Source organism: Coccomyxa subellipsoidea, assembly GCF_000258705.1.
Source record: "Coccomyxa subellipsoidea C-169, whole genome shotgun sequence".
Taxonomy (NCBI): Eukaryota; Viridiplantae; Chlorophyta; class Trebouxiophyceae; family Coccomyxaceae; genus Coccomyxa; species Coccomyxa subellipsoidea.
This window is the reverse complement of record NW_005178027.1, coordinates 778,825-805,398: the sequence shown is the minus strand read 5'-3', so window position 1 is coordinate 805,398 and position 26,574 is coordinate 778,825. Positions and strand designations below refer to the sequence as shown.

The window sequence follows — 26,574 nt, the reverse complement described above, 5'->3', positions numbered from 1 at the left end:
TTCGTTCTGTATCCAAGCCGAGGTTCTACCTATAGAAAAAAAGTGCAAGGTTCCGCTAATGTAGAGAGCCTTGTGCCTGTTTTGGACGGTGTCTGGGTTATCATGCTGTGCTCTGTGGTGCTGATGCTGTGTTGCATGAAGCATTGTCCAGCCACACACACGCACAGCAGGCTGTACGAGAAGGAGTCTGGACAGGTTGTGTCACTTTGGATGGACAAGGGGTGTCCTCAAGTAATGTGAATGTTTTTGTATATCAAGCGGGGGCTGCTATGCCTTGGGTCCTTATGTGATGGGGCCAACTGGATGCTGTGTAGGAAAAGAGAGAAGACTGCAAGGGACAACTGGATAGCGTTGAGCATGATGTTGAAAATTGGCGTGTTGATACTTGCCCCGTTTGCCCCCCAATAGGTAATGCACAGGGGTAGTACTTGCCCCTGGTGACAGTCATTGCTCTGTGTGTCTTTTAGTGGAATCACCAATCTGGTTTTCTCTGCTCTTCACTTCAAGTTTGGTCCACCAAGCTGTTGCGACATTGTCAACAGTCCAGATGTCTGTATGTGAATAGGTAGTAGCATTCCCGTCGTATCTTGACTCCTGTAGCTAGATCAGGGTCAGCTTTCCACCGTGGTGATCGCTGTCTTTCGTGACAGCAGTGACCTGATGCTGCAATTGACACTGCGGATATCGTCTTCTGTTTTGATTCATGAATCAAGTCCTGATCAGGACTTGCACTGTGCCAGTCCTGCCACGCATGATAGGAGTCTTCCGAAGCAGGCCATTGTAAGAGTGTTTGCCATTGGGACCAATTTGTAAGAATGTCAGGTTCATGACCCATCTTTAAGTCCATCGCATTCCTCCACATTCCTTCAATTTACACCAGTAAAGCCAAGTATTTGCCTGGCGTATGCTAAATAAGGCTTGGCGGAACAGCCACGCTGTCAGATGAATCCTCGCTACAACAGATCTTGCATCCTATCTTGAACTCGACAGAGGGATCGAGAGTAACGTTCGGAGGAAGAAGGTCAGATCTTATCGAATAGCAGGCATCAAACGTGCTTGCCGATCATGGCTGCCATGACTCAGATGTCCCGCTGCGTCCTGGGTGCTAGGCCTGTCGCCCCATCGTTCACCTCCCTCCGCCCTAGGACGCTGGTCACCAGCGCCGCTCGCGGCCTCTGGCTGCCAGACACAGAGCCCCCGGCTCATCTGAAGGGGGAGCTCGCTGGGGACCGTGGATTTGACCCGCTCGGCCTTGGATCGGAACCCGAGAGGCTCAAGTGGTGGGCATGTCTATCTGCTCAGAGCACTTCACGCAGTCATTGCAGTTTTTTTGGTTTCAAATCGAATAATTGTAGCGATGGTCTATCACTGATCTGAGATATTTGTGGACCGTGCGCAGGTACACCGAGGCAGAGAAGACCAACGGCAGGTTTGCCTTTGGCTCACACTGTCTTGATATGAAAACATTGCCTTGGTTGGGCGTGCCGATCTTTTGAAGTATACGTGAACGCAAGATTTTTTCAGGTGATTCCTGGTAGGTCTGAGTACATTGACAACGCAGGTGGGCCATGGCTGGTGTTGCTGGAATCCTTGGCCAGGTAAACCTGGGATGCAATCGCTTGCCAGTGGTGGAGCAACGTAAAAATATATTATTACGGCATTTACAGCTCTCAGACCAGCAGCCTTCTGATGGCTAATTCCACTCTGTCAGAGCACTGAGATTCCTACCTGGCATGGACAGGAGCTGTTGGGTGTGCAGCCCAAGTGGTTTGAGGCAGGTGCCAAGGACTACGGCTTCCCTCCCCTGGCCCTGATCTCCCTGGAGTTCCTGCTCCTGGGCTTCCTCGAGCTCAAGAGGTACCAGGGCTTCAAGAAGACCGGCAAGGTGAGTCGCCACCCTCAGCTAACCTAGCGCTGTGCCCTGCGCACTCATCAGAGCCTGCCTTATAAATTGTTCTCAACCTTCTTCTGCAGGGGTCCTAAATGTAGATCTTCAGAGACCTCAAGGGTGCAGGACATACTGAGCAGGAAGCTCCCATTTGTGGCTTGGAGCGTGTTACTGACTTACCTGGGTGCTTCTTGGGTGCAGTCTGGCTTCCTGGACTCCTTCCCCTTCGACCCTGCCAACCTGGACTCTGAGGCCAACGCCGAGAAGGAGATCAAGAACGGCCGTCTTGCCATGGTGCGCAGTCCATCACAGCACCCTTACTGTTGCCAGGGACCTCAGAGCACCAACATGTCATGTCAGTCCTATTTGCCCGTGTTGAGGCAGTTCATGGTGATGAGGGGCGCTGAACTGGTATTGTACAGTAGACAGCCCAGAGAGAGAATCAATCAATGCCTAGTAGGGAGTCTTTGGGAGGAAGTTGCTGGATGCAGGACTGATTCGGTGAGTTTGGGGTGCAGGTTGCGTTTGTTGGATTTGTCGGTGCTGCTCTGGTGTGCCGTCAGGGCCCCATTGAGGCCCTCCAGTCCCACCTGTCAGACCCCTTCAGCAACAACATCATCGGCAGCATTGCCAGGTGGGCACACACCCTCAGTTTTGCAGAGAAATGATTGGGTGCTGCAGACACATAAACAATCACACAATCCCCGTTTGAATACAAAGAAGAGGGCGTGTTAAGGCATCTGCAAGCAATCAGCAATCATTGTGTTCAAGTCCCTTTCCATGCATGCATGCAGTAGGATCTGGGGCAGGCAAGGCTGCTTTATAAACTGCCAGGACTGTCTACAAGCACACCTGTGTTGACTCTCAACTACTAGATTTTCCTATACAAAAGTCAAGCTGGTGCCTTAGGGTGCTGTGTATGGTATCATGACACAATGCAATACTCTGATATCATTGTGTTGCTGCCCCCGCACAGGCTTCCAGAGACCATTGGAGCCACATTCCCAGCTGCGGCACCGCCTGCTCTGGAGTAAATTGCCTTGGATCAATGGCAAGTTGGCAGATAATTTTGAAAAGCAGGTACAGGAGTTGGCCCACGTGGGTTCATTAGCCTGATGGTGTACAGCCTGTTTTTGGGGCTGTCAAAGCCTGAGTGTTTCTACATTGAGAAGAGACTTGGAAATATTAATGTGTGGTTATCATAAGTGCTCTGTGCCAATATATAGCGTGCTCACCGAAAGTGTCGTTCGCGTGTGCTGTGGTTGTCACAATCGCGTGAGACAAGAAGCTGTAACATGCATATCGAATTATAGGATGAATTCATTATATGGTATGTTGGGCATTGTTGGCACAGCAGAATGTGACTAAAACTATATCCCCCTAGGAGCGGCGGTATCTACAGTCTCTATGGCAATGCCCTGGCACAGATATCCTGTTCCCAGGCAAGAGCGTTAAAATTCCCCTAGCATCAGGGGACGCTACTAGCATACCGTCGTCATGACAACAAGCATTGGATGGTGTGCAAGGTTACATGTACATTCACTCACTGCGAGCTCAGAGAAAACCCTTGCGCACAAGCTAGACCAATCCTATATGCAGCAATCCAGCGCAGCTGCTTGCACGCACTGGTATGACCATGGCAAATCCTAGTTTTAAAAGCAACAATAAGTGCTTCTCAAGAATGAACCAACGTCCTCCACAGCTATGCTCACAACAAACGCCAAAGCAGCAGAAAGCATCCCCTGTGCAAGAAAGTGCCATGGCACAGGTCCTCAATGACAGTCAGCTTCTGAGTTCTAATAGTGGCAACAATATCATGTCAGGCATGATCTATGCAATCCAGAGTACAGCTTAACAGGGGCGACATGGACATAAATGACAAGACACAACAGACACAAGGGTCTTCTTCTCTCACACAGATACAACACACACGACAGCTCCAAATGTTCAGGCTTGAATGTAACTCAGAGAGGTCTTCTCTTCAAGCCAACTGAAACTGCAAATGAATAACATGGAGAAATCTTCTCGAGGCAGGGTGCAAAGACATGCAGCTGGTCTCTGCCAATCAGTGGCAGCCAAGCAACGGTTAGTGCGGTGTCACATCAGTTTCTCTTCTCGACCTCTGACCCTGGACATGCAGTTGCATGGCAGCGGCTCAGGATGACAGTCTATAGGAGGCGCTGAATCACTTCTGCTGCTCTTGTGCTCTCCGAGCCGCCTAATATAGCTGCGCATATTAGTCGCGGCAGACAAGACAGGCGCTCACGCTGTTGAGCAGATCATTCAGCAAGTCTTCTTTCTCTCCTCCTCCTAAGCCTTGCAATGTAGCCTTGCTGTACAGCAAGGCAGCACCAGGATGTGTCAATTCTGGTTCCTGGAAGTATTTTGCTGTGTTCTGGCAGTTACTGCGGGTCAGGCGCTGCTGTGCTCGTTCAAAGCTTTCCCTTGAAGTCAGGGTTTGTCCGCAGCTCCTTCTCTATGCCCTCCAGGAAGGACTGCACCAATGCACACACATACTGTTAAGGTGCTGGGTATAGAAAGTTGCAAAATGCACTTACCACAAAAAACACCTTATATCCACCAGAGGGAGAGCAACGCAACTGCAAGTGCGCTGGCAGGCCCTGCACGGTATGTGCAAAGAGACCAGCAAAGCCAGCACAAAAAGCAATCTCACCTTCTTTACAGACACTACAGGGTAGGCTATGAGGGAGACCCGCAGCCCCAGATGGCCGACCATCATGGCATTGCTCTCAAACTCAATCACCTGCATGGCAACCCCACATGCAGAATCAGCGCAGATTGCATGACCTAGTTACTGACGCCAGAACACACAACCCTCCAGACACAATGCTTCACAGCACCCAAGCGCAACAGACTGCATGGCACCAGCAAAGGCCCAAGAGTTTGCTGGGGAGCTTGCAGCAAGATGAAGCTCCTAGCCAAAGCTGACACACAAGACATGCCAGAAAGAACAGCACAGGACAAACATCAGAGTACTGGCATTGGAAAAAATGGTTTGGAAGGCAACTGCTAACCACATCTTTTCGGCGGCGCAAAGGGCAACAAAGGACAATTTGTCGTCAACTAAACACCAGCAGACCTCTGGACACGGCCTTCTATGACATGGCAGACATGACAATCCAAGCACAGTGAGTGCCATTGTATGGATTCCTCCGGACCCCAAGGCCACAGATGACCTCTAGGGGGGGCAATTTGTGAGTGCCATTATATACGCAGCGTGCTCTGGCAGATGAGAGGGGTCAACCCACCGTGACGAGCATCTTGCGCAGGGGGTCTCGGTGCGCGCCTAGCTCCCTCTCCAGCACGGTGTACTCCCAGGCCTTGTGCGTGACAACCAGGCGGAACTCCGTGCGCAGGATCTCGCCCGGCAGTGACATGAAGTCGTCCGTGGGCGTGAACTTCAGGAACTCCTCCGAGGTCAGGTAGTCCGGGCGCTCTGATTCTGGAAATGCGCGCGACACCAGGTTCTTGGAGATGCCCTGCATGCATGCACAGGGCCAAGTCATGTCAAAGGGGAAAACCCGCTCTCTGGGATGTAAACATAAACCTGGTCTGAGGGACGAATGTTGTTTGGAGGAAACCCTACCTCAAGGGCTTCTACACAGGTGACAGGTCGCAGCAGCAGCCTGTTGACCTTCGTTTTGCCGCTAGGAGAGTACCACCGCACATACAGGCTGAGCTGCAGCGGTCTCTCCCGTTTTCTCCGCTGCCTCCCCTGTGTGAGACAGAGCTGGCATGAGTGCTTCATGAGCACAGTACCACAATACCAAGCACAAGAACACAAGCACAGGGCATACAGAAGTACGCATGCGGATTTGACATTTTCGAAATATTGCTTAGTAGGACAGCAGCGCACACCTCCTCATGGGCTGTAGATCTGGTGTCCGCTTCCAAGCATTCCAAGCTCTTGTCAGCTAGCCGCTTTTGCTTTCTTGTTATTCGTCGTGGGAGCTCAACTGTGCTGCTGGAAGACTGCATTCAGTCCTCCGTCACGAGTAAATGCCGTGTAGGTCCCTCAACTTCTTGCCTAGATTTTTCTCAGGAAATGGACGTCCTGATGCGCATTTGTGGTCCCTTTCCGATAAGATGGACTTTTCTGGACAGCGTAGATGCCAGGGGAGCAGGCTGATCACGATCCACGCCGCTTGAAACCAGAGACTCCTCCTCTTCACTAGTTGCAAAACCTGCCCCTAAGCTAAGACAAATTTTCTTCTCACGTGTTTTTCACACTTTTAAGTAGACACAGTCGTCTGTATGGGGCCGTCGCCCTGCAGAAGTTTGCCGTGCAGAGCAAATAAGGTCCAGCCAATGATGTTTAGATATCCGTTCGCCAATCGACTTGCACACCACCTGCTCCCAGTTTGATGCAACGAAAACGGACAACTGTCCCTTCTAACAACCAATTGTACGACCAATTCACGCACAAATCTGTGCCTTCTCAACTCATGGGCAAAGGACACCCAGCCAAGACCTCCCGTTCTGCCGCTACCCACCCGCTACCGGGGGGTCCCTTTCCGCGCAATCCGCAGAAACTTGCTCTTGCACTTGCTTGCACAACTTGCAGAGCCAACTTTTGAGGGACGGAAGTTCTATTTACATTCCATCTTGCCGTGCTTCGACACGTACAAGACCTTGTCTGAAGTCTCCTCGTGAAAGGTGTTGCTGACAAGAGTGGTTTCAGGGGGAGCTTGTGAAGTGTAGGACGCGCACAGAGTCTGAAAGACCCTCCTGCCGCGATCATAACAAGTAGAGGAAGTGGTAAGCGAGATAGTCTTGAGACAGGTGCAGCTCTCCAGCGCGCAAGACAAAATGGGGCGTGCCTTGGGTGATGGCCTGAAGAGTTATTACAAGACCAAGATAGAGGAGTTAGAAATATTGGCACGCGACAAGCAGCATAATCTCCGTAGGCTTGAAGCACAACGGAATGAACTGAATACCAAAGGTAGGACTTCAGAGTGGCTGTTTGATCGTGTCTCCCTTGTACTTCTCCCCTTTGCCCAACAGCGACACTGGTGACAAGATTGCCTCAGGAATAAAAGCCGACTGTCGCGATCACTCCAAGTGTCTTGAGGCTTAATATTTGAATGCAGTACGCCTTTTGAGAGAGGAGCTGCAGCTCCTTCAGGAGCCTGGGTCATATGTCGGGGAGGTGCTCAAGGTACGAGTATTTTCATTTCGCCATCAAATTTGGCAACACAATTGTGCTGTGTCACTGCCACTGCTGGAAAAGCATAACGGCTGCTTACCCGGCTCACTGTCCACAGGTGATGGGGAAGAACAAGGTGCTGGTGAAGGTCCATCCAGAGGGAAAATACGTGGTGGATCTGGACAAGTCCATCGATATCACACAGGTATGCACAAATGGCACAAGGCATCTTGGTGGTGAAGATTGCACCAAATCTTCCAAGCCTGCGCCGTGAGGATAGAGTATCGCACAGGTTGCAGAAAATTGCCTTCATCACAAACACCAGAGCGTGAGATGGCAGATATATGGCGGATACTCATGCATGTCGCCAAAGATGCTCATACTTGCTGCTGACTGCTTGTCATTTGGGCATGCAGGTGACGACTGGAGCACGAGTGGCGCTGAGGAATGACAGCTACACGCTGCACCTGCTGCTGCCCACCAAGGTGGACCCACTGGTGAGCCTCATGAAGGTGGAGAAGGTGCCAGACTCCACCTATGACATGATTGGCGGCCTCGACCAGCAGATCAAGGAGATCAAGGAGGTGTGACTTGTTTCCTCTGCTCCTCCTTTGTTTTCAAGTCATAATATCTTGTCACCATTCAGGGGTGTGGACATGTCCATCAGTCCCTGCAGCCACTGCTGTAAGCAGCTTGATCACATCAAGTTGATGATGCAATGTGCATTGTTGGGTGTTGAGGCAAAGGCTCTGCAGACTGAATACACTGGCATATGTGTGCAGGTCATTGAGCTGCCCATCAAGCACCCTGAGCTGTTTGAGAGCCTCGGAGTCGCACAGCCGAAGGTGGGCACCAACACCTCAATTTCTTTTCCATGTCGTAGTCATACCCACAGCCTGTTGGGCTGCGCACTCAGATCAAATCAAATTGAAGAAATGTTGGTTGCTGGAATGCTGCAGGGAGTGCTCCTGTACGGGCCGCCAGGGACCGGGAAGACGCTGCTTGCGCGTGCCGTGGCGCATCACACGGACTGCACCTTCATCCGCGTGTCCGGCAGCGAGCTGGTGCAGAAGTACATCGGCGAGGGCTCGCGCATGGTCCGCGAACTCTTCGTGATGGCCAGGTACGCATCCTTACTTCCTGATGTCGTCCTTCTTACGCTCCATGTGCTGTTGCAACTAAGCCCTGTGCATTACGCAACTCATCCGCCCCCCACAGGAAGGCAGGAGCCCTCCCGTGTCTGGATTCTGCCTTCCCTGTGTGATCCTGGCTTTAAAAAGGCCTCAATTGGGGATTGTCTAGACTGCTTCCGTATAGTGCGCTTCGCGGAGCCGGCCAGGCTGCCTGCAGCCACATGCCAGTCCGTGATGGATTGCCCCTGGGCAAATCTACCCTTTCATCACCCGCCAAAAAGGCTCCCAGAGCAGGGAACTATAATTCAAAGCCTCCGCCTTCATCCCAATGATGTGCCATCATGAACAGGGAAGGCATGATCGTGGTGCGATGTGTGCAGGGAGCACGCGCCCAGCATCATTTTCATGGACGAGGTGGACAGCATCGGCAGCGCGCGCACCGACAACGGCGGCGGCGGCGGCGACAGCGAGGTCCAGCGCACCATGCTCGAGCTGCTCAACCAGCTGGACGGCTTCGAGGCCACCAACAAGATCAAGGCAAGCGCACATTATGACTCTCACTGATCCTCCTGCGAGCCAGCCATTCGAATTCCACCCACGCTGCGCATCTGGATGTTGAGCGGCAGTGGTCCCTCTCATCTCTCCTGTTGGAACAGAGGAAAGTTGCTGTATTGGGACCTTTAAAGAATAAAACCCATGATGTTGCTGGCCGTGGTGAGCGGCAGCGAAAATGTTTCATCGCTTCTACTGCTTGATGTTTTTGAACATGAGAATAAGCGAGTCGTCAACTCTTGTTTGATGCGTGTCGCACGACTGCACTACAAACAATAGATGGCCTTTGCTTGATATGACATGGCTGGAGCGCCTACTGCCGAGCAGGGCTGACAGGCTCCCTCAGCCGCTACCCGCACGGGCGCGAGAACCTGCAGCTCAGAACTGTATGTTTGAAATGGAATTGGAACACTGCGCCTGGCGCAGGTGCTGATGGCGACCAACCGCATCGACATTCTGGACCCGGCGCTGCTGCGGCCGGGGCGCATCGACCGCAAGATCGAGTTCCCCAACCCCAACGAGTCATCGCGCGCCGACATCCTGCGCATCCACTCGCGCAAGATGAACCTCGTGCGAGGCATCGACCTGCGCAAGATCGCCGACAAAATGACCGGCGCCTCCGGCGCAGAGCTCAAGGCACGCCACTTCTTGATCATTCGACTCAAATGAGCCTAATGATGGCCCCATTCCCGCCACACCATCCTTAGTTATATCCCGTGCCGTGCCTGTATGCTCACCAGTCTGGCTGGGAGGTCAGATGATCTCACGCCAGCCAGCGCCCACTTTTTAGCATCTTTTCTGGTTCTTTTTGGCCGCCTGGGAAGTCCACGTCACTTGAGGCAAGCGGCGCCAAAAGATAGGTAACAGGCAATGGGTGTTGGATTGATGCATTATCTGTTTTGACCACCCAGAATTCAAGACACCCAAGGCAACCAATGCCTGAAGCTAGGCAACAGGCTATTTGTGTGGTCCTGAGGCATGATCTGGGTTGACACCTGATTTGTTGAAACTAGGATCTGGCAATGGATGAGAGCACGTATCTGCAATTACAGGCGTGCTGCACGGAGGCTGGCATGTTTGCGCTGCGCGAGCGGAGGGTGCATGTGACACAGGTAAGCTGACCTGTGCATCTGGCCGTTGTAATCGGCATGTGTGGCAACATTGTAAGCTTTTCCATGCCCTGTGCCGGGTGATCACAAGGAATGGCTCGCTCACAGAACAGTGCTCTCGCAGGAGGACTTCGAGATGGCTGTTGCCAAGGTCATGAAGAAGGACTCTGACGCGAACATGTCCCTGCGCAAACTCTTCAAGTAGGCCGCAGCACAAGAGACAGACAAGACTGCAAGGATGGACACTAGGCAGCTGCACATGGCCTCGCCTCAATGGCAGTTGTGATATTTGTGCGAGTCTCAGGAGTGTGTTTGTACACTAGACAGAGCAACAGCTGCTTGCATGTTGTTGAGCGTCGATATTTTGTGCCTGGCATGTCATTTGCAAGTTGATCAACTCCTCGAGTGATCCTTGGACTTTTAAAATCCATGTTACCAGATTTGGAACAAATCATTGCATTCTTTCCATGGCTGAAGCTAGCATATGCAATACAGTACCCGCCGCACACTGACCAACATACCATAATCTGCTGTTTCTAAGAGTATGTACTCAATTCCTTTGCTGGACAGTGTTCATCAGTCGCTTCAATGCTAAACAAAAGAATTGTGCAGGAGATCAGTGTGATGTTCCAGTGAGTTCCAAACAAGCAGATTATACATTCCAGACAAAAGCAGTATGATGGCACTCTCAACAGCATTTCGCGCAAGTCCAAGATCAAGCCCATATGGAAGAGAAGATAGCACCACGCAATTCCATGCATGCTCAAAATCCCTCGTGCAGAGCACGAGTGTTGGTACACAACGTGTGCTTTAAAATACACTGTTCCTGCGTCCATCGCTCTCGAAAAAGTCTCTCAAGGACCTCTTCTCCTCCTTTCTGTCTGCGATTCTTTTGTGTCAAACCAAACATCCACCACATCACTATCTCTCGCCACCCCTGAGGGCAGCCGCCTCGGCGGCCGCTGCGGAGGAGGCCTCTGGTTCCTACTTCCACCTGCATGCAACAGCAGGCTGTGTGGAGCACCACTGCTGCCTCCGACAAAACCTTTGCAGTGTGCCAAGAAACAGAGCGAAGCACGCTCTGAAGCCATGAGGGAGTTAATTTCATCAGTGCAGAACGCACCTACCCGAGCCCCATCGCTCGCCCTTCTTCTTGCTCTTGGGCCTGGCAGCGCCGCTGCCTGCCTCAATGCCCAGCACCCGGCTTGCCACAAACAGGCCCAGCACCACTGTGCCCACCGTCAGCAGGAACTGCAAACAAGCAGCACTCAATCAGTACCAGCACATGGCCAATACTGCCCTTGCAAAATCTGGTGTTTGTTGCTAAGATGCATGTTTGAGATAGATGACTGGGAGAACCGCACCCCTAGTATGCTGCGAGCAAAGCCAATGATGACAAGAAGGAGCCCTGCCTTCACCGCCAAATTCACCTGATGGCACAGACACACCTGAGTTGCTGATGATTTCATTAAGTAAAAGCAGTGCAGTGCTGAACACCATGAGGAGGCGCACGCACTGTGGGTCGGGACACATCATCAGGCACATAGTCGTAGACAATGTCTGTCAGACGGTCAGTCACGCCCAGAAGCGCTGACCATGCTTGTCCAAGGATGCCACCCAGACTGAACCCCTGCAGGGTCACGAATGCTTTTCAAAACCGCAGAGATGATGCATTTGAATCTGAAGTTCATCGTGCAATTTCCTTAATGTGAAGAGACGAAATGCAATGCATGCCTCTCCATCGCTCGCAAAATCCCCGTCATCAAGCTCCACTTCGTCCTCGACTGGCCGTCTCCTCTGGGCGTACACCAAAGCTGACCGACATGAATTGAATTCATATCTTCGTCCAAGAAATTGTGGGAACACCCTGTCGGTGTGACTGCCCAGATTTTGGCCTGAAGTGGCAAATTGGAAGTCACCATCGGCAAGGAAGTATAAATACCAGGGAGGATGTTACAGACTCGGCAGCACTGAGACGATAAGCCGAAATATATGGTTGCGTGCCATCAGTTCTTGTTAAGAACATCAAAGTGGGCGTACCAGGTCGGTCTGGAAAGGCAGAGCAACGGTCATGAAGCAAGGCTCGACCTTTGGGGCCCATAGAAGGCTGTGAGCATGGTCCGTGACCATCAGAAAACTTGACCAGACATTTAGAAGACCCGAATATGTTCGCAATCATTGTCAGACCTCTTCACCAAATATCACGATGCTTCTGAGTGGCTCCCTCTCAAAGGTGCAAGGCAATGTCGTCTGTGATAGCTCACTTGCAGTCTACAATCTTATATGCTTCATTCTTATGTTGATCATAAGCAGGACAAGTCTACACACACTTTCACGATGGAACAGCGGTGCACTTGCAGGGTTTCCGGGGTCGAAGAGCTATCAGCTGATACCCTGTTTAAGGATATGATTATCTACATTTAGACCAAGCTTCCTAGGCCCATTTTTCAATGAAAGGTTCTTGAAGAAAGGTGCAATTGCACATATAACTTGCTTTTCGGGTTGAATAAGTCCGTATGTGTGTGCTGTGCGAAGAAAATCGGCCCCTTTCCAAAATGTAGACGTAGGGCGATCTGTAGATCATTGTGGGTCATTTTAAATTTCAAACCATTTCTGCCAACTCTCCAACGCCGAACAAAGACGATATGTATTGCTTTCATGGAAAGTAATTCCAAATAAAATTGCCGGAAGAAGCAAAAAGCAAGATCTCTATAGCAGCTACCAAGCAGTTGTCTCAACCGAGTTCGATTGGAATCATATTGGCGCACCTAACATAAGAACTCTTGGAATTAAAGAGACTATGACTCCTACGAGTGAAACAAAGGAGTTGGCAAGTGATGCACATGCACTTCTCAAGCCAGATGGGACTGGTCCCATGGCTGGCGGAGATAGATCGAATGGGGTTTCCAATGTTGCCAAAGACCCCGTCAGCTTATCCAAATTTGATGCCACTGCTAAGCCAGCAGCCTCACCAGCTGAGGTCTTGCCAGGCAGCGATACCCAACTGCTGGAGCTCATCAAAGACTCGCCTTTCTTGGATTTCAATAGCCCAATGACGCCTTACGAGTGGTTCAAGTTCGTCATCATGGTAAGGAGCACGTTTCCACCCTTGCTTTTCATTCAGTCCTGCAGTATGCAGATATTACATGACTCTGATGGAATAATTGTGCGCAGATGCCGGTGTTCCTGTTCAGATGCTTCCTGACGGTCCTCTTCATGCCGTTTGTCTTTGTGGTGCTTCGCCTGTGCCTGCTTGGCACCACCGTGAATGAGCCCCTTGTGGGCTGGAGGAAAGCCTTCGTGCGCTTCTTCCTCATGTATTGGTCGCACATCCTGCTGCACATCGGCTTCAACCTGTGGCCAAGCATCACCGGTAGGGTGGCTTCACCACCCTATGCACCATCGGAATCAGAGGACCCCCAACCTGATCTCCATTAATTTGTCTTGCTGAGCGTATTGCGGCACCACAGCAGATGTTGTGAGCTGCAGAGAATGCCCAATCAGCACATAAGCGAGAAAAAGGTTTTGCTCTTTCTGCTTGCAGGATATGAGAATGTTGCCAAGGCATATGACTGCCGAGCGACGCTGGTGTTCAATCACGTCTCCTATACCGATGGCATCATGTTGGGCGCTTTCTTCCTGCCCTGCGGCCTGGCCAAGGCCTCTGTGGCAGACATCCCCTTCTTTGGCGCTTTCGCAAAGGTGAGCAAATGCCTCTTTCCAAGCTTTTGAGCTTTCAATGCCCTCTCCTAGACACAGATGACAGTCTGCCAAAGCATTCTCCGCTAAGGGTCAGAGCTTGACATAGACCAGGACATTCAATAACATAACATCTCTTCAGAAACCTGGAATTCATCCCACCTGGCAACATATCTCACAGAACTGGACATTACATTGTTTACTGTCCCTGGCAGGGGTGCTCCTTTCTCTTTGTGGAGCGGAGGGGATCATCTGATGAGTCAAAGACGGTGCACGCCTCAAGGGGCAGCACAACTGAACTCATACACCAACGCGCAGCTGACCCCAGGTCTGCCGCTCAGCCAGTCCAGACTGTTATGACCCCAGGACTGTCACTGCTCAAGCTTGCAGCCCCGGATATCCAATCTGCACCTACTTTCAAATTGAACAAGGCCTGTCTGGGAGAGCTCAGTAAAAGGAGCTTTGATTGCAGGTTCCCGCTCTTTGCTATCGCCCCAGAGGGCACGTGCAAGCAGCACAATGTGCTGTTGAAATTCTCGTCCGGGGCCTTTGTGAGCGGCCGCCCAGTGCTCCCTGTCCTTCTGAAGTACAGATCAAAGTGCGCCGCCTTCCTTGTATCTTTTCCTCATGGCAACTCTTAAAATGCCAGCTTAATATTTTCACATTCTTCCAAGCTGCTGCCTGCCTCATGTTGCTGTCTCACATCCATTGCAGAGCTCTTTCACTTGAGCTTTTAGACACCAATCAGCTTGAAAGGCCCTGATCGTGCATGGAATCATGGAAAGCAATCCTCGTGGGCAATGGCGCAACTGACAAGTGACTCAGCCTCCTGCATGTCATCGCAGGCACTTTCACCAGGGATGGGGCCGTGTGCAGAGCTCCTTCTGGCACTTCTTGCGCGGGCAGACGCAGTTCATAAACCTGGCAGACATTGAGGTGCTGCCGCCGTACATGCCCTCGGCCGAGGAGCGCGCGGATCCGCGGCTGTACGCGGAGAATGTGCGCCGGCTGATGGCTGAGAGGTTGGGCGCGCAGCTGAGCCCGCAGGGCATCAGGGAGCAGCAGCTGCTCAAGCGCCACGGCGTCTGCGTTGACTGGACCGGCAGGTGCGCGCACATGCGCAGCTCGGTGCTTGTCGGAGAAAGAGATGCAGACATTGTGGCAGAGTGAGCTAGCAAGCGCGAGAGAGTAAGAGGAAGGACTGCCTCCTTGCGACGTAACATCGTGCATCAGCAGCTGTTTGAGCATCCTCCTCTTGTGGTTGGCAGCTTGTGTCGTGTTTTTGTGCTCAGAGACATTTTGCCGGGGTGGGTTGCATCTGTGCATTTACTAAGGAACTCATGTAAAAGCATGCGTGGTGCAGGAAATTGAAGATGCGGAGCGGCCCTCTGCCAGCAAAGCCTGCTGCTGTCCTCCCTGAAGCGTAATCAGGAGTGTGATTCAGGCCATTGATGTGTGCCTGTCAATTGGTCACCCTGCTCCTTTGTATGTGCTGCTTCACTGGTGTTTGTTTGGGGACTCCTGATTGATGGTGATGCCTATGCATATGGTGGCCAGGACTAGTCATTTGGTCAATATTTTCTTTACTTGAATCAGTAGAGGAGGGGCTTGTGGATTGTCGGCATGCCATGACGCTTGCATTGGAGCTGAGTATTTACAGAATGTTGTGCCTGGTTGCGGTCTTAGGGTCAGATACTTAATTACTGCCTCCACAGGCTAAAGACTAACTTGGTTCAAATTTTGAAGAGGTCAGAAAAGCCAGTCCTATTGGCCTGGCCATACAGCAGAGTTTTCAACGAGTGCAGGACAGATGTGACTAGATTTACCATAAAATTATCCATCAGAGCAAACTCTAGAGATCTCCTATCATCAACCTGGACAACGAGCCGCACACAGCAGCTAAAGGAAAATGTTCCCATTCCCCTCTCGCAGCCAAGACACAGAACTGCATATAGCCTAACTAACCTTTCAGATTCAAATTTAGAATTCAAGAATCAGGCGACAGCATGTTGGGGCATGGGGGTCCGCAGGCGCGCATCGCTGCTGTTGCCAAACACGAGGTTGAGAGTGAAGAGCAGCGCGGTCGCGCGCGCATAGTCGAGCTTCTTCTTCTGCTTGTCGCTCACCCAGAATTTGAACGTCACTCCGCTCGTGCGCCCATTGCCCAGCAGCTGCTCCGCCTGCTTCTTGTCGCCCTGCCGCCACAGTTCCCCCCATAAAAAAGTCAGGCAGCAGCCTTTTGGCCAAAATTCCTAGCTTTCAGCGCTCTTACAGGCCAAAAGTATTCTTTCTGGGCCAGTTGAGCCAGTTGAATAACCCACAGTAGTCACCACCACAAAAGTGTGAGGCAGCAGACTTCACCCAACACAATCGCAACAAATTTACCAGCAGGAATTGGCCCTGCTTTCACCACCCTGAAGATCCAAGGGTAACTTCCTTTGGCACTGCAGCTGGCTAACGAGCAACAACCCCTACGCATGCTTTCACTGCTCACTGGATGCCAACAGTTACACCTCATACCAGACATGTGGAAGCTTGCCCCTCATCCCCCTGGCAAATGACAATCGGAAATGATCTCAAACAGAGGCAGGAATGTGGGGGGTCTATCTGCATGGGTGAAGAGCAGTGCTTGCCTGGATAATGGCTTCGTGGATGATGACACCGATGCCGGTCATGGCTGACGCGACGTCCAGCAGGGCGCTGACTCGCTCCTTGCCCTCCGCAATGCTCACCACTGTGAACTTCTCATCCTCCTCGTTGTCCACCACAATTGCGCCGCTCTCAAATCTGTGCGATGACAGCGTCTGCTCCCCACAACCACACAGCAGTGACTTCCCTTGCACTACTTTTGCAAGGTGGAGACCTGCTGTCTCTAGCCAGCTTGCTTCACTATCCCTTCTCCTTCTGTGCCATACCCTCATCTGCCTCTTCGGCCTCGTCACTTGCACGGTTCAAGTCCTTGCCACATTCTTTGCCACATCCACAGGTTTATCCTTGCCGCATATCTTGCCACAGGCTCACAACAGCCCTTGCCAGATGCTCTTTCAAATAATGGGACAATGATCCCACAAGCCACGCGTGAAAGGTGACGATGAGCTAATTGTAGGTGACGAATTATTACAACAGGTTGTGCGCATCTCGTTGACAGCAGGTACATGTCAGCAGCACCTTGGAGTCTGGCGTGCAGTACACAACGAAGTCGCCCACCCTCTCCTGCAGCATGCGCGCATGGAAATTGCTGAGCTTGTTGCCGCGCCTGTCTGTGATCCAAAAGACGTTCTTCGCCATGCCCTCGTCGTCTGTAGTCAGCCTGCACACAAGCAGACATAAATATGGAAAGAACAGGCAGTTGTCAGGCAGTGGTGTCGCTCCCGTTCACACATGGGGAAACACAGTGTCAATGAGCAAGTCGGGGTTGCTAGCGTGCGCACTTTGCAGTCTCCACAAGAAGATCCAAGCCATTCAGTACCCAGGTGATGACTCGCAAAAGACCTGGGTAGTCCTTGACCTGAGTCGTGCAAGTAAAGTTAGAAAGTCTTCAACTTATAGGATTTCTTGCAAAATCACACATACAGAGCATGAATAATGGACCTCACCTCAATGGTGAGCTTGGTGAAGTCCCCTTCATTGTCGATCTCAATCTCTCCAGGCACTGCGCACGTCAAGGTGTATGTGTGAAAAGGAGGCACCAAAAGCAAGCATAAACCCACAAGAAAAGGAACATTAAGATCACGTCCAAGGACATCACAATTGATTGCAATACTTCCATTGTTACTTTTAGGTGAGACTTCGCATGGACAGCTTTCAGCTCTCCCAACAGAGAGAAGCCCTAATCCTTTGATCGAGGAAACCCACTGCAGTACTCCCCCTCCATGACGGGGTCGAGCTCCATGCGACTCGTCAATGCTTCTTCATCTGTCGTGCTGTTCGCACTTGCTCTGCACATAATGCTGTCGATGCCAGGTCTGCAGGGTGTATTGATGGAGGGTTTTGATGGTCTGTTGTGTCCCACAAGCGCAGCATTTGGAAGACGGTGGGGACATCGCGGGATGCTTACTAAGGTATCAGTAGTACACCTGCTGAAGGCTACCCGCTGAGACATGGTGCCAATACCTGGTGGACTGAAGTAGTGTGGAAGAGACACTTTTCACCTCAGACCATTTAGGTTTCTATAGTAGAGATCTTACAATGAATTATCGATTTGTTTTCTGATCACAATACTTCCAAGGATTGTTTGCCTTTGCTTGTGCGAGTCATTTGCTTCCGAGTTGTGCCGAAGGAAGGGGTAAGCCTGCCCAGTCAGGCACGCCAGCATGCTCCTGCATCATGCCGACACGTGCCTTGTTTTCCGTACGTATATCCTGGGTCAGTCCCCGCGAAAAGAAGAATCAGAATTGCTTCCCTAAATCAATATTCGTGTGTTTATACTCTAGTACTTGGAGATAATGGCTGATCCGCTCGCCAACGTACCGGAGGTGCCCTCCGTGGATGCCGCGAAAGCAAAGGAGCTCGTGGAAGTCAAAAAGTTTGCGTTCTTGGACGTTCGCACTGTTGAAGAGTATGAAAAGGGTCACGTCGCGGGATCCGTCAATGTTCCATACCTGTTCTTCAAGGAGGATGGCAGTAAGGAGGTGAGCACGTGGCCTGCATCACTGATGTCATGCCCTAAAATTGGCCTCATATTGTGCAGCAGAACGTGAAGGGTCCTCTAATGATTTTGATGGCACCTTCAGTGAGCATCCATACAGCGTTAATTCTGTTCAGCGCCAAACTAAACCTTCACCTACCTGCTTTCCTATTCTCCGAGGATCCATGCACTTTAGCGATCATGCATCCTGATGGATACTGAGACAACTTTGCTGCTTGTGAACGCAGCTGAACCCGGAGTTCTTGGAGAAGGCCACAGCTGCACTGCCCGATCCCCACGCAGATATTGTTGTCTCTTGCCAGATGGGGAGGCGTGGCGCTCTGGCAACAAAGGCTCTCCAGGATGCTAAGTACACAAGTGTTGTCAATCTTGACAAGGGGCTGAGCACCTGGACTTGCCCTTTGCAGAAGTAGCACAATCCAGGACAGCTGGCATTATGATCACTCAGAGCAGCAGCTATTGCTAGCATTCAGCATGTCCTTGATAACTCCTGCCCAGGTATCCTGCAGCAGTAATGCTCCTTGTCAGGATCTGAGAGCCAGCAGCAAGGTTAGTGATATCCCACTCTTGGGACATTTCAAGTCTTGGGGGTGCCTTCATCCGATGGGCGGCATAGCCACATTAGGGAGCTAGTTGGCGCTTTTATCCTCAGATTAATTATTGTTTTGGGACTGCTTGGCAAGCATTTGAAGCACTCGTGTTGATGAACGCGGCATGCACCGGCCAGGTTGGAAATAAATCCATCGTGCTATTGTTTGCAAATTTTAAAGTGCACACATTGTGCTTTCAAAGTTTGAGGTTGGTTGCAAAGTGATGAGGGTTGTAAATGTGTGCACAGTTAAGTACTGTGGTAGTTCACAATGCGGGGGATGGTGTGTTCATCAAGTTCTCAAGACACCAGCTCAGCTAAATCCATGAAGTTGCAGGCTAGAGGTGTTTAAGTTGTAGGTAAAATTCATGGCCATGAGATTGTTTAAGAACTGTTTTGGGTGGTTACCGTTGTGGTTTGCTCGCATTCTCAGCTCACCCTTCATTCATGATCATCTTCATGAAGTGCGCACATTGTAATGTGAATTGGTGGCAGGTGCAAATTCATCACACTCATAAAGACAATCGCAAGTTCTTTCATCCTCTATTATAAAATATCTCACATATATTAAAGTATATACTCAGGCCTCACGAAGGGCATGTGCCCGTATACACGTGACCATCACCAACCAGCATTGTGCATCAGTTTTTCCGAGAAGTATACGAGGCAACTCGCAACACTTAAATTTGTCTACATCTAGCTTATTGAGCGCATTGCATATCAGAAGCACTGAACAGGGCTGCTGGAAATCCCCAGCCAGTGACACGTGCAAGATTGTCCGGATCGTTCCCAATCATACATGTATGAGAAGGCACTACAGGAGAACGCCATTGCTGCTGGATAGGTATACAGAGCAATCTGAAGGTGAAATAATTGATAGACAGTACTCTGTCAGGCATCAGTGCTCTCCATGCTTCTGCACAGGTTCAGCTTCTGCATGAAGAGCAGCAAGAGGGCCTCTTGATGAGCTGCCGCTGGAGCAGTGTGGTCTCCTTGCATCATCTTCAGCTCCTCCCATGCATCATTGTGGTGTCCAGCAAAATAATACAGGAGGCATAGCTCCAACTGGGTGCTCCTGTCCGAGCACATGGACTTGTCCAGCCCGGAAGACTTGCACAGTGAAAGATTGCTGGAACAGAATTTGTCTCAGATCTCAGGGGCACTTCGGATTCGAGCTGTCACACAAACAGCAGAGAAGGGGCGCTGGCAGGCAGAATGGCAAGGTAGGGATGGTGCTGGCAAAGTCAATGAGCACCTGCATCCTGGCAGCAGGTAGGCCCTGCGCTCTGCAGCAGCAATGGCTCGCTCCATGTTCATGCCTGGGCACAGCAACAGCACTTTGTGAGCGAGAGTCACCACAGATGAGTGTCTTCCAGAGGTCTACCTGGCAAGGCTGGCAGCTTAAGAAGTGCGCTTCTCAAATATGCACTTAGCTGTGACGACGATTCCCAATACGCTTCACATAGTTCACTGACACACAATGCATGCCGGCCCTGATTTTGCCAGCGGTCACAAGAGGCGCATTGAGTATACCATGCAAAAATTGATTCACATGCGCTGCCAATGGCACAATTTTACCCCTGCAAGAGTCCTACAGTACCTCAATACCAGTGCTCACTCAACTCCCGGGCGGACACATCAGCAAGCGGGCGCGCACCAGTGATCTGTGCAATGGTGCCGGTGCTGCCCAGGGCGGTGGACAGGGACACAGGCACCATGAGGCCCGGCTCCGGCTGGCAGCCGACCGCGGCGGCCCAGTGGGTGTCTCTCAGCGTGGCCAGCAGCGCTGCCAGGATCTCCCTCTTGGTCGCCGGGTTGGTCAGCAGCTCGTCGCTGGGCCCCTCATGCTCAAACACCTGGCAGATCTGCGCATGTGCGTGCAGGAAGCTTACGTCAGCATGTTGTAAAAAAGTCTTCTCTCAGTCCTTGACTCTTAACCGAGTCCTTTGATCAAGCCAACTCCCGCCAAGGTCAAGCGTGGGACACAAGTCCTCCATCTAGTGTCCTCACCGCGCCAGTACTACACGGTAAGATGGCCATCGGTAATAAGTCCTCCAATGCTGGGGACACCCTGTTGCTTAGACTGAACGAATGTGCGTGACGAGGTGCAGGACAGCATGCCAGGCTTATGGGGCAGATATCAAGGCATGTCCTGACTCTGCTGTCTGGCTCTACTAAAATTACTATATATAATTCTTAAAATACTACTACAGGGGGAAAAACAACGCGCACCTCGTCCAGGAGAAAGAGGGCGCCCTTGCTGTAGGCGTCGACGACGAAGCGCTGGCCGCAGCTGCGCAGGGGGGCGTCGGTGGGCCACAGCACAAAGTAACGGCCCCCCTCCAGCGGCCGCGCGGCCATGCGCAGGCCTATTCGCTCGCACACCTCCATGTACAGGATTGCCAGCGCTGCAGAGCCCCCCGTGCCCCTCTCCAGCACCGTGCTCAGCTGGCTGTCCCTGTGCGTTGTATGCTATGAACTCAGCATCGCATCAGAACTGTACATGTTACAAGGCTGCACCCTCTTTCTGTGCAAATTTGCAGGAGTGCATGCGCACACTTCCTGGGCTCGATTCTCTGCTCTGTGGCAGCCCGTCTGGCTTGAAAAGTGTCCAACATGGGCCTACAATATGATCTGCAATGCCCTAATGTTGTATTCGAGATACTTCTGAATCCAAGGCCAAAGCAGGAAGGCAATCACTGGACCGTGGCATAGACGCTAGCGTTGGGTGGCCAGGTGTCAATTTCTTGGGTACGGAAGGGCACACCTGGGGTCGCCATGCCGGGTCATGCGGCGGTAGCCATGCCGCTCAAACAGCACGTCGTTCACGGCCGCCAGTGCCTGCACCGGGTAATCGCACACCGGCGAGCGCACCCCCCTCACCGGCCCGAGTCTGTGCTGCTCATGCGCCCGCGGCCTGCTCTGGCGCCGCTGCTCCTCCCCGCTACTGCTCAGTTCTGCTGTGTCCGCCGTGCCCGGCCCCCCTTGCCGCCCCTGTTTCTGCCTCCGACCTTTTCTGCTGTTGAGGCCATTGACCCTGCTCCTAGACGCTCCAACAGACCCATCATCCAATCTACCGCTCTCGCTCACCGGCGAGTTGGGAACTGACCCAGTTCCTCTCCCCGTGCTCTGCTGCTGATTCTCAGCACTGCTTGCGTTGGCCTTGCTGTCAGCAGTGCCCTGGCCATTTCCCCTGGTGGCTGCAGAGTCTGGGTGGAGATGGAGGGAGGTGCTTCTCCTACGAGGCTTGGGCTCCAGTGGCGGTGGGGGGTCCCTGGGCTTCACTGGAGCAGGCCCCATGAGGCAGCGAGTCCGGAACAGCGCAGCTGCTTCTGCTGCCAGCGCATCCAATCGCTCTAGGCTCCAAGTGGATGCGCTGCCAATCTCCCTGTGCAAAGACAAGCTTTCCGTTCAGGACACCGTCTAATCACGTTTTCAACACCTGCCAGGGCTCGGCAACACTCTTGTGTGCGAATGAGCTATGCAACAGAGTGCAGGAAGAATGGGGTCCAGGGACACACCGTGGAGGGTACAGGTGAGTCTCATTTCCCATGTTCCCGCCTACAAAGTTGTCCACTATTCTGGACGTCCTCGCTCTGCTCTCCTGCTCATCCACAACTGCCGCGGCTTCATCCTCCAGAGCAATGAGCATGCATGCCTTGGCCAGTGTGATGTGCTCATCAGGCTTGGCGGTCTCCTCATAGAAGCGCTGCCTTGCCCATTCAGCAACCTGCACAGTAAGGAAATGACCAATCTTGTTGAGCTGTGTCATGTGCAGAGTTCATGACGCATGGAAAGCATGAGGTTTTGACCGTTGAAAGGAAGGCAAATACGAGGCAGATACCTCTCGCGGATGAGATGGCACCGAGAGCGACGACGCTTGGCACAGAGTTAGTTGCCTGAATGCGTGACTGATCCAGTGCAGTCTAAAATGTTTTGAACGCGGTTGAAACGAATGACCAGAGAAATTGGCGCTGCCCAAGGTCTGGTGCACTGATTGTGAGGGCATCTGATCCAAGATCTGTGTTTTTCGATCTCACAGATTTAGGCATCCCCTTGATGTCTTGCACAATGTCTCATCTACAGTCATTCAGTACCCTTCTCATTCGAACAGCCTGAGATCCTTGTGCCCTCTGGGCCGGGTGAAGAGCATCAAACTTGATGACCTCACTCTCACGTGTGCAATCCAACAGTGTTCGGAGATCCCAAGGACTGCTTTCCCGCACCAATCTTCTTATGTGGATCGTCTTCGGATCAATGCTCCATTCAATCGATTAGTTCAAGTAGAGGAGCACCGGGAAAGTCTGGGAGACTCTGGCAGCCTCCACGCTGTCGTGATCGTTTGTGCTAAGGAACAGAATTAAAACGGAGAAACCTCCAAAAGTTTCGGTGTGTGAGAGGACAGGATGCAGATATTTTCTACACGTGTGAACGTAGAAGTATCTTGGAAAGCTTCCGAAGATACATTCATGCCTGTGCTTGGGACTATGGAAGGTTGATGATACGTGCTATCGCTCTTTGTGCTTCGCAGTCGCGACAAGATCGGTATAAATGCTTTGCAAGGTCCCTCAAATGAATCTAGAAATTATCATGTGCTTAAGTGCTGTCGGTAAGCTTTAGACCAGAGGAGGACCCCTTACCTCTGCAGCTATGGCACATTTTGCACACTTGATTAGTTTCAAGTCAGCCCTGCATATTGGAAGGCATTCTATTTCCAAGTGGCCGGCCATTGGCTTGCAAGTGGATCCTCCAGATTTTGTGACATAGCAGCATACATACCTGCACGCTGACTATGTCCAGGTTGCAACCAATAGTGTACGGCTGAATTGATAGGAGGAAGGGCAAATTTGAACGGCGCGGCTGGCAGCGGACCCAGCCCCCGAGGAGTCCAACGCTCTTGCAACTAAGAACATCGCGGATACATCTGCTGTCAGCGGAGCAGAGGTGAGTCCTCACAAGGCCTGCGCATGCTGTAGTCTTTATCTGTATGCCATGGGGAGCAACATTCCTTAAGCTTGAGTGGAGGCATGTTTCTACATGGCATAGTTTCACAATCTCCTTAAGAGCATCCCGGCCTTCAAGGAAAGTTTCCACGTGGCCACAGTATTTGTTCACAGCATTCACCATGCTTGAGAGGCATCATGCTGGTGTCAGCGCTGCAGAATTTGCCGCCCTGCCTGATATGGCTAAATTCTGCTTAATCAAATCTGACATTGAGATTTAACTCCCGAACTTGAAATCAGACTGAGGTGGCAGCTGTCACTGCAATTTAGTAAAGCTAAGTTATCGTGCCAGGATTTCTCCGAGCTGTTGATGTGCACCACTGGTCCAACTGATTGGCAAGTTGGCAACCGTTGCTAGCATGCTTCGGAGTCCAAGCCGCGTCGGTCATGAGCGCCTAGTATCAACTATGGACAGAATTAAAAGTCATCCTCTGAGTTTGGTGACAACCAACTCAGGGTTGACCATGCTCGACTTCTTCCAAGAGAGAGAGAGAGAGAGAGAGATTACACTTTTTCCAGCCACACAGGGCTGATTAAGCGTCCCACATATCTCAAACCATCAGTAGCACACACATCATGAATACCCGAAAATATGCATCCCAGCACGCAGACAAGTATCAACTGCCAAAAAGGACTGCAAGGCTGCTTGTGGATGTATGTCGGTCCAAACCAGCGACAAGTCAAGGGCAGGACATGGACGCAAATCACAGGCCAAACAGATTGTGCGTGCTGCGGGTGGGTCCAGCCATTTGCTGTCATTGTAAAGACTGCCCAAATCCTTGCAATAACAGCGCTTCTCGGTGAAACAAGCAAGGGGGGTACCCAATGCCCCACAATGCTTGCCGCCACCTGTATTGCTAAGCTACTACACAGCAGCATGTAGACCCGTACCGAACCAGCAATGCAAGGTCACCAAACAGATCCTCAGACCTGCACTTGTACTGTGGATCAAGTACCCCCACAAGGAGCACAGCTGAGTGGTTTGCAAAGGCACACCTGGACTGGCAGGTGTTCAAGGAGCTGCAATCAGGTGAAAACTGCAGGAGGTTAGACTGAAATCTCCTCAAAGCCCCAATACAGCTTGTACGCGCTTTGTCCTAGGTTTGGACCAGGACCCAGAACATCCTGCCTGGGTTTTGCAGGGCACACACAAGAACGCAACACTGCAAAATCTGCTTGTTCTGTAAAAGGTCTCATGGCCATTTCTATTACTGCGGTCGATTCTTCGCGTCAGACAATGATGCAAACAGCCGTCGCATCCTTCTTTTACTGGTAATGGCGGCTGGCGGCTGTTGCCTCTTCCGCCCCAACCAAAGCTTGGCCGTCCTAGATATTTTTACTACTGCGTCATTAACATCAATTTATTATTATGCTTCCCAGCCGCTATCGCCTGGCCTCTGTCTGCTCCACTTTTGTATACCCACATTGTTGCTGTCAGGGCCGCCTCTGTTGAAGCGTCGCTTTGTGCCCGGCGATTATTTCGTCTGATTACGTCCTTTCATTGAATTCTCTGTGATGTTGCCTGGCTGCTGAAGCCCGACCCAGTTGATCAGTGGTTTATGGTGATGCCGTTAACTGTAAAAGGGCCGCCTCTATCGAAGCACCTTGCCCAGCCATTATGTATGTTGCCATGATTGTCGAGGAGCCGGATCCCGAAGGACCCAGGCCCCACCAGGAGAAAGCCATGGGATTTCCAATGGCATTAAAGTACACGCAAGGGCAGATCCATCAACCATCACCGTGATGGTGACTGGGTGCATCAAATGCATGCACGAGCGCCAGCTGCAGCGCCGGTTCCGGAGCTTACCGTACGGGAGAGGAGCCTCCTCATGCTAATCTTATCATCTTCTCAACAAATCTGCAGGAAAGTCGTATGCATGTTCTCTTGCATGCTCTGAGACGCTAGCCACGCCCGTCTGATCCCCCAGATATTGGAACTGCGGCCCAGGCGCCACATCAACATCGATCCTTGCATCTGATTGGCCGGAGCCAGATCTCAATTGACCCGAAGGAGGACGCTTGTGCCTCACACACCCATCTCCCATCCCCTCCACGCTCCTCCTGCTGCCATTGGATAGCCAGGTTCTTGTGCTGTCCCCCTTTGACGAGACGCTCATCCGGGGTGGGCCCAGCGCAGAGGATGTGACCGGGGTGAGCAGGGTGCGTGCATGATGATTGGAAGCTCGGCCCAATTCACACAGGCTCTGCCTGGTCTCTCACGGGCAGGTAAGCAAGGCAGAGGATGTGGATTGGCCGCAGTCAGCCAGCAGGCTCCAGTTGCCCCCCCAATGCGAACAGGCACAAGGGGCACGAGCGCGCACAAGTTTAGCCAAGAGCCTCAGATATTGGAGCAACAGAGCACGCTAAACACGCCCTTGGATGTGTTGACGGATGACCTGCGCTTCCTGCAAGCGAAGACTGGGTTGGATCTGCTCACACCCCTACAGGAGGTGAAAGAAGTCCATGATCAGGTATGTCTCTGTTGTGATATGCCAGACGCTTTGCAGAAGCACCCGGACTCATTTATACATTGTTAGTTTCGTTCATGCTCTACCGTTTGCATGAAGACTGATCGGAGGCATAGTACGAGGAGGAAGAATGTGCTGACCACCTGTCTGAACAATGCAGGTAGTGGCAGCTCTGAACCCCATCGCTGGCGAGAGGATGCAGGAGGATCTAGAGGGAAGGATATATGCACTCCAAAGCGAGCTGGAGCGGGCACACCGCGAGGTACAGCTCTTTGTGGAGTGCTAGCACTGCACGTGCTGATGGAACTAATGTATACC

At 51.8% G+C, this 26,574-nt stretch overlaps 10 protein-coding genes across 10 annotated transcripts; 6 read left to right on the top strand and 4 right to left on the bottom strand.

The window, feature by feature from the left end:
• Positions 1 to 1,065: 1,065 nt before the first annotated feature.
• COCSUDRAFT_44136 (light harvesting complex a protein) lies at positions 1,066 to 2,922 on the top strand (the record flags this gene model as incomplete). The annotated part of the gene is made up of 7 exons (XM_005644678.1): positions 1,066 to 1,280; positions 1,400 to 1,429; positions 1,562 to 1,598; positions 1,742 to 1,885; positions 2,090 to 2,182; positions 2,407 to 2,522; positions 2,865 to 2,922. The coding sequence occupies 7 exons, from the start codon at positions 1,066 to 1,068 to the stop codon at positions 2,920 to 2,922; spliced, it is 693 nt and encodes a 230-aa protein (XP_005644735.1).
• Positions 2,923 to 3,400: 478 nt separating this feature from the next.
• COCSUDRAFT_34067 (hypothetical protein) lies at positions 3,401 to 4,004 on the top strand. Its single transcript, XM_005644677.1, has one exon. It carries the CDS (start codon positions 3,570 to 3,572, stop codon positions 3,741 to 3,743), a length of 174 nt encoding a protein of 57 aa, XP_005644734.1. The 5' UTR covers positions 3,401 to 3,569; the 3' UTR covers positions 3,744 to 4,004.
• A 316-nt stretch (positions 4,005 to 4,320) lies between these two features.
• COCSUDRAFT_44135 (hypothetical protein) lies at positions 4,321 to 5,657 on the bottom strand (the record flags this gene model as incomplete). The annotated part of the gene is made up of 4 exons (XM_005644676.1): positions 4,321 to 4,383; positions 4,563 to 4,652; positions 5,158 to 5,388; positions 5,496 to 5,657. 4 exons carry the CDS (start codon positions 5,655 to 5,657, stop codon positions 4,321 to 4,323), a joined length of 546 nt encoding a protein of 181 aa, XP_005644733.1.
• Positions 5,658 to 6,480: 823 nt separating this feature from the next.
• Positions 6,481 to 10,297, top strand: COCSUDRAFT_67523 (26S proteasome AAA-ATPase subunit RPT6a). Its single transcript, XM_005644675.1, has 10 exons — positions 6,481 to 6,851; positions 7,000 to 7,067; positions 7,174 to 7,260; positions 7,472 to 7,639; positions 7,838 to 7,900; positions 8,015 to 8,178; positions 8,569 to 8,725; positions 9,167 to 9,376; positions 9,793 to 9,852; positions 9,974 to 10,297. Exons 1-10 carry the CDS (start codon positions 6,719 to 6,721, stop codon positions 10,052 to 10,054), a joined length of 1,191 nt encoding a protein of 396 aa, XP_005644732.1. The 5' UTR covers positions 6,481 to 6,718; the 3' UTR covers positions 10,055 to 10,297.
• Positions 10,298 to 10,813: 516 nt separating this feature from the next.
• Positions 10,814 to 12,154, bottom strand: COCSUDRAFT_34065 (hypothetical protein). Its single transcript, XM_005644674.1, has 6 exons — positions 11,890 to 12,154; positions 11,584 to 11,744; positions 11,366 to 11,479; positions 11,214 to 11,279; positions 10,973 to 11,100; positions 10,814 to 10,843 (listed from the first exon to the last, which is right to left on the bottom strand). Exons 1-6 carry the CDS (start codon positions 11,948 to 11,950, stop codon positions 10,834 to 10,836), a joined length of 540 nt encoding a protein of 179 aa, XP_005644731.1. The 5' UTR covers positions 11,951 to 12,154; the 3' UTR covers positions 10,814 to 10,833.
• Positions 12,155 to 13,386: 1,232 nt separating this feature from the next.
• Positions 13,387 to 14,592, top strand: COCSUDRAFT_7910 (hypothetical protein; the record flags this gene model as incomplete). The annotated part of the gene is made up of 3 exons (XM_005644673.1): positions 13,387 to 13,551; positions 13,932 to 14,146; positions 14,394 to 14,592. Coding segments are annotated over 3 exons (579 nt in total), but the record flags the coding sequence as incomplete, so codon positions are not given.
• A 594-nt stretch (positions 14,593 to 15,186) lies between these two features.
• Positions 15,187 to 17,794, bottom strand: COCSUDRAFT_34064 (hypothetical protein). The gene is made up of 6 exons (XM_005644672.1): positions 17,404 to 17,794; positions 17,145 to 17,200; positions 16,980 to 17,056; positions 16,717 to 16,858; positions 16,182 to 16,352; positions 15,187 to 15,743 (listed from the first exon to the last, which is right to left on the bottom strand). The coding sequence occupies exons 1-6, from the start codon at positions 17,438 to 17,440 to the stop codon at positions 15,543 to 15,545; spliced, it is 684 nt and encodes a 227-aa protein (XP_005644729.1). The 5' UTR covers positions 17,441 to 17,794; the 3' UTR covers positions 15,187 to 15,542.
• Positions 17,795 to 17,965: 171 nt separating this feature from the next.
• COCSUDRAFT_54421 (Rhodanese-like protein) lies at positions 17,966 to 19,278 on the top strand. Its single transcript, XM_005644671.1, has 2 exons — positions 17,966 to 18,179; positions 18,424 to 19,278. The coding sequence occupies exons 1-2, from the start codon at positions 17,994 to 17,996 to the stop codon at positions 18,607 to 18,609; spliced, it is 372 nt and encodes a 123-aa protein (XP_005644728.1). The 5' UTR covers positions 17,966 to 17,993; the 3' UTR covers positions 18,610 to 19,278.
• Positions 19,279 to 19,676: 398 nt separating this feature from the next.
• COCSUDRAFT_67518 (hypothetical protein) lies at positions 19,677 to 22,891 on the bottom strand (the record flags this gene model as incomplete). Its single annotated transcript, XM_005644670.1, has 7 exons — positions 22,630 to 22,891; positions 22,307 to 22,515; positions 21,553 to 22,173; positions 21,018 to 21,243; positions 20,443 to 20,650; positions 20,041 to 20,104; positions 19,677 to 19,860 (listed from the first exon to the last, which is right to left on the bottom strand). Exons 1-7 carry the CDS (start codon positions 22,792 to 22,794, stop codon positions 19,677 to 19,679), a joined length of 1,677 nt encoding a protein of 558 aa, XP_005644727.1. The 5' UTR covers positions 22,795 to 22,891.
• Positions 22,892 to 24,274: 1,383 nt separating this feature from the next.
• COCSUDRAFT_34061 (hypothetical protein) lies at positions 24,275 to 25,461 on the top strand. The gene has a single exon (XM_005644669.1). It carries the CDS (start codon positions 25,064 to 25,066, stop codon positions 25,274 to 25,276), a length of 213 nt encoding a protein of 70 aa, XP_005644726.1. The 5' UTR covers positions 24,275 to 25,063; the 3' UTR covers positions 25,277 to 25,461.
• The last annotated feature ends 1,113 nt before the right edge of the window (positions 25,462 to 26,574 follow it).

Excerpts from the sequence above, each read along its gene's own strand:
- COCSUDRAFT_34064 (XM_005644672.1), bottom strand. The coding sequence starts at position 17,440 with ATGGAGCTCGACCCCGTCATGGAGGGGGAGTACTGCA. Across the intron at positions 17,201-17,403 it reads CATGGAGGGGGAGTACTGCA|TGCCTGGAGAGATTGAGATC; the intron begins GTGGGTTTCCTC and ends TGACGTGCGCAG. Across the intron at positions 17,057-17,144 it reads TCACCAAGCTCACCATTGAG|GTCAAGGACTACCCAGGTCT; the intron begins GTGAGGTCCATT and ends TGCACGACTCAG.
- COCSUDRAFT_34061 (XM_005644669.1), top strand. The coding sequence starts at position 25,064 with ATGGCGGCTGGCGGCTGTTGCCTCTTCCGCCCCAACCAAAGCTTGGCC.
- COCSUDRAFT_34065 (XM_005644674.1), bottom strand. The coding sequence starts at position 11,950 with ATGGGCCCCAAAGGTCGAGCCTTGCTTCATGACCGTTGCTCTGCCTTT. Across the intron at positions 11,745-11,889 it reads TGCCTTTCCAGACCGACCTG|GCCAAAATCTGGGCAGTCAC; the intron begins GTACGCCCACTT and ends TTGCCACTTCAG. Across the intron at positions 11,480-11,583 it reads ATTTTGCGAGCGATGGAGAG|GGGTTCAGTCTGGGTGGCAT; the intron begins GCATGCATTGCA and ends GTGACCCTGCAG.
- COCSUDRAFT_34067 (XM_005644677.1), top strand. The coding sequence starts at position 3,570 with ATGAACCAACGTCCTCCACAGCTATGCTCACAACAAACGCCAAAGCAG.
- COCSUDRAFT_67523 (XM_005644675.1), top strand. The coding sequence starts at position 6,719 with ATGGGGCGTGCCTTGGGTGATGGCCTGAAGAGTTATTACAAGACCAAG. Across the intron at positions 6,852-6,999 it reads GAATGAACTGAATACCAAAG|TACGCCTTTTGAGAGAGGAG; the intron begins GTAGGACTTCAG and ends ATTTGAATGCAG. Across the intron at positions 7,901-8,014 it reads TCGGAGTCGCACAGCCGAAG|GGAGTGCTCCTGTACGGGCC; the intron begins GTGGGCACCAAC and ends GGAATGCTGCAG.
- COCSUDRAFT_54421 (XM_005644671.1), top strand. The coding sequence starts at position 17,994 with ATGGCTGATCCGCTCGCCAACGTACCGGAGGTGCCCTCCGTGGATGCC. Across the intron at positions 18,180-18,423 it reads AGGAGGATGGCAGTAAGGAG|CTGAACCCGGAGTTCTTGGA; the intron begins GTGAGCACGTGG and ends TTGTGAACGCAG.